The sequence below is a fragment of the Muscardinus avellanarius genome (genome assembly GCF_963383645.1).
Source record: "Muscardinus avellanarius genome assembly, chromosome: 2".
Taxonomy (NCBI): Eukaryota; Metazoa; Chordata; class Mammalia; order Rodentia; family Gliridae; genus Muscardinus; species Muscardinus avellanarius.
Window position 1 is genome coordinate 61,058,996 of NC_137787.1, and position 4,214 is coordinate 61,063,209.

Below are 4,214 nucleotides of genomic sequence, written 5' to 3' on the forward strand. Positions count from 1 at the left end.
TTTAGGTCTACTAATTTGCTCTTCCGTCCCAGTACTTTTGGGTGAGGCTTTCTCTCAGTTAAAGGATTAACCATACTTATGGAACCCTTTTCTGGATTCCTAGAAATAGCTTCACTTTGCAGGACGTGGTGGCTGGCACCTGTAATCCCAGTACTTGGGAGTCTGAGTCAGGAGGATCACGAGTTGGAGAACAGCCTCTTCATCGTAGCCAGCCTCTAAGCAACTAAGACCCTGTTTCAAAATAATAAAATAAAATAGGGCTGAAGGTGTAGCGCGGAGATAGGATGCTGCTCCGTTAAATCCTCAACACACACACGCACACGCACACACACACAGAAATAGCTTCACTTTGCTGTCACGTCGTGAAGGAGCGCTTTCCCCCACCCCTTTCCATTTCTCAGAGGAGAACCATCAGGAAGGGGGCTGGCTACTAAAGTGAGGCTCACACCGTGTGAATGCAAAGAAAAAGGCCCGCTCTCCTTCCGCCAGCTCAGATCAAAGGCAGGACACCTGTTCAGCGCTCTCTGCCCAAACTAGTATTCAGTTTCATCTTATTCTCTCCCCGGCCGGCCAGCCCTTCAGTGGACGGCTGTCGCTGTCCTTGCCCGGTGGCTACCAATAAAGTTGCTACAAAACGACCTTGAGCGCCTCGGCGGGGCGCCGACACCCCGCCTCCTGCATCCGGGTGCTGCGGCGCGGATAAGAGCCGCTCCGCGCCTGCGCGCGCAGCCCACTCCTTCGACCTCTGCCGCCGCCGCCGCCGCCACCTCGGGGAAGGTAAGCGGAGGGCGCCGAGGGACGGGCTGGCGCTGCGAGCGGCGCCCGCGGGACCCATTCATCCTGCTGGCGCCTCGCCGGGCACGCGGCCCGAGCCGACGGTGTGCACGGGCCCTCGGGGCGGGCGGGAAGGACAGGCCCCTGGAGGACGCATGACCTTAAGCCTATTTGCCTCCGCAGAGAGGAAGCGGGAGAGGAGCCCACGTCGCCTGTCACCTAAATCCTCCAGCCGCACCTCCCCGAAGAGTCTAAGATGTTCGCCTGCGCCAAGCTCGCCTGCACCCCCGCTCTGGTGCGTAGCCCCGCCTGGGCCGGGGGCCGAAGGCCGGGCCGCTGGGCCCGCCACGGCCACGTTGTTGAATGGGGCAGGCTGCTGGCGGCGCTCGCCGCCCTCCTGGGAACAGCTGTGTCCTCGGCCCCTAACCCGACGCCCTTTTCTTCCCTTTCTCCTTGGCCTGGGGCATCTCAGACCTCTCTCCCCCTCCACTAGGGCGGGGAGAGCAGCTGAGGCCTAGCTGCCAGGGCCCACGCCTTGTAGGTCACATCCTCCTTGGTCCTCCACTCGAAACGGCCCCTCCCCCACCCGCGGCCTCCCTTTGGGCTGGGTGGACGCGATCTAAGTTAGGGGACAGGCGGTAAGAGCAGGGGCCGCCGAGGCCTAGTCCACCGCAGCATTGCTCCCAGATGCCTCTCTGTAGGTCAAACTCGCTGCTGCAGAGGGAGGGACTTTGCCTCATCCTGTGTGGGTGGAGGAAGGTGGAGGGGGAACCCAGAGTTTCTGCCTCTGGGATATTATTTCCAAAACCGTTTTGGAGGCTTTAGGGGACGTCTAAATCTGGAGGATTTGTCTTAGAGGTTCTAAAGGAATTTTCTGTGACCTTAGTGTGGTGGACATTCAAGGGCAGAGAAGCCAGACTGGAGCATGTCCTTCTGATGAGGGTATTTCACTGATTATTCTTAAACTAGTACAGAATTGCTTAAACTCCTTGTTCAACCTTATAATAAATGGGCACCTTGAAAATGGTGGGGGCTTATAATATCTTACAGGCTGTTTTAAATGACAGCATTTGTAATGGCTCTCCTAATGTACTTGTTGGGGTATTCACTGAAATGTTTCACAATAATTTAAACATTAAGAGCAGTACATATTCTCTTTTTAACTAATTGTTCTTAGAATTTTTGTTCAGAGTATTACAAATAGATTACTCAGCAAGTTTACAATTCCATTAGCATGAAACTTTATTAAAATTGCTTGTGTTAAAAGTGACGAAACAACCAGGATTGATTAGAATTAATACAGATAAATTGAATCCATTTTTGTTGCTTGCATTTTTTTTTTTTTTTAGAATTCATGGTACAAGTAAGGTCATTGAAGTCTTATATTATTTTTAATACTTGGACACTTTTTTTCATTAATAGATCCGAGCTGGATCCAGAGTTGCGTACAGACCAATTTCTGCATCAGTGTTATATCGACCAGAGGCTAGGACTGGAGAGGTAAGAGTAGCAATAATAGAAATTAGATAACACTGCCAGTCAGCCTTATAGTCTCAATTGTAGTGGGAGGCAGATTCATTAATGACTGGTTTGAGGGGCAGTGTTTTCCCACTCTTTTACCCAAAAAATATACAAAGGATGAGGCAATAAGAAATTTTTGTATTCAAAACTTAGCTACCTGAGTAAGCCAATAAATATTGTATTTAAGCTTAGTTTTGAGTTGCTTATACTTGAGGTCATAGTAACCAGTTATTGGAAAACCTACTACATTGAAAAAAAAATGCTGTTTATTTTTAACAACTATAAGGTATATATCTTGTTATTTGTATTCTACATACAACTGCCTATTCATACTCAGTTACAGTAAAGTATCATTTTGACACTACAGTAATTAAGATATCTGTGATTACTGATTTGAACTTTGCCTTTATTTCCTGTTCTCCAGGGCTCTACGGTATTTAATGGGGCCCAGAATGGTGTATGTCAGCTAATCCGAAGGGAGTTTCAGACCAGTGCAATCAGCAGAGACATTGATACTGCTGCCAAATTTATTGGTGCAGGTGCTGCAACAGTAGGAGTGGCTGGTTCTGGTGCTGGTATTGGAACAGTCTTTGGCAGCCTTATCATTGGTTATGCCAGGTAATCTTTTCTGTCCCTGAGTATTAAAAGAAATATTTGGAAACTTAAAAAGTGAATGAAATAACAATAGCTACTTTGTATTAAGTACCCACTGTGTGCCTTGCATTATATTGTGATGGTTTATATGCATTATCTCAATTGGGATAAATAAAAAGGTCAGGATCCCATCAAAAAGGACGTAAATTAACCATTTGTTGACATATATATGCCATATGATTAGGATTGGGGGAGAGAACAATGTGAAAGGCAGAAAGAAGCAAATAAAGTCTAGGCAAATATTCATCAGGTAGACTTTTCAATGTACAGAGATTCCCCACACTAGTAACTTGATTCTTTAATATTAATTAAAAATGTTGAAATTAATATTTTGAAGTAACAGTTAAATGTGTTGTATCTCTTTTAGAAACCCTTCGCTGAAGCAGCAGCTGTTCTCATATGCCATCCTGGGATTTGCCTTGTCTGAAGCTATGGGTCTCTTTTGTTTGATGGTTGCTTTCTTGATCTTATTTGCCATGTAACAGAAATTACTGCTTGAAATATTGGCATTCATAGTAATTATGGATGTAATTCTGTGTATCTTACTGTGACTCCAAAAACTGTAGTATTGGTGTCAAGGAAATGTACGTTATTTCCAAAGTCATTTCATTAAAGATGAAAACTTTAATTTTTGCTGTGATTTGTACTTACCTAAGTTTAGGTCTTCACAAGGAACATTTGGGCAGATGCTGTCCAATTCAGAGGAAGCTACAGTAGTTGTACCAGTGATGAAAAAGAGGCTAATGTGATTTTTATGGGAATTATTTTATACAGTGTTCTTCACATTGTAATTTACAGGACTTTTGTTTATTCATATAAAGGAAAAATGTTTTGATCCTTGCTTCTGTGAAATATGATTGATTAAGCCAAGATAGTTCATTGTCCAAGATGGTTTTGTGATTTTAAGGGTTAACATGAATCAGAATACTTCAGAACAGAATCACCTTCCAAGTTGACTTGGCTGGTATTACACAGCTGGATCTAAAAATAAATCATGTCAGCTTTTTAGGATTTGAAATCTTAAACTAGGAGGGAATGTGATTTTTCCTTGAATCTCATGAGCAATTGTGTGTCTGTAATGAATCACCATCTATCTTCTAAGAAAGGGACTCAAAATAACTGGCAGCTAGTTTGTTACTTTTGAACAGGACTCTTAAAACCAGTCATCAAAAAGTAAATTGGCTACATTTTTTAAAGCCAAAAGTTGCTAAGGCAATGCTTATCACTGCTGCCAACCTGTTCACAGTAGAAGTGTTGAGAATGAT

The 4,214-nt window shown here is 44.6% G+C and overlaps 1 protein-coding gene across 1 annotated transcript; it reads left to right on the plus strand.

Moving 5' to 3' along the window:
- Nucleotides 1-760: 760 nt before the first annotated feature.
- On the plus strand, nucleotides 761-3,431 carry ATP5MC3 (ATP synthase membrane subunit c locus 3; the record flags this gene model as incomplete). The annotated part of the gene is made up of 5 exons (XM_080689524.1): nucleotides 761-777; nucleotides 958-1,069; nucleotides 2,197-2,274; nucleotides 2,720-2,913; nucleotides 3,317-3,431. The coding sequence occupies exons 2-5, from the start codon at nucleotides 1,031-1,033 to the stop codon at nucleotides 3,429-3,431; spliced, it is 426 nt and encodes a 141-aa protein (XP_080545650.1). The 5' UTR covers nucleotides 761-777; nucleotides 958-1,030.
- Between the last annotated feature and the right edge of the window lie 783 nt (nucleotides 3,432-4,214).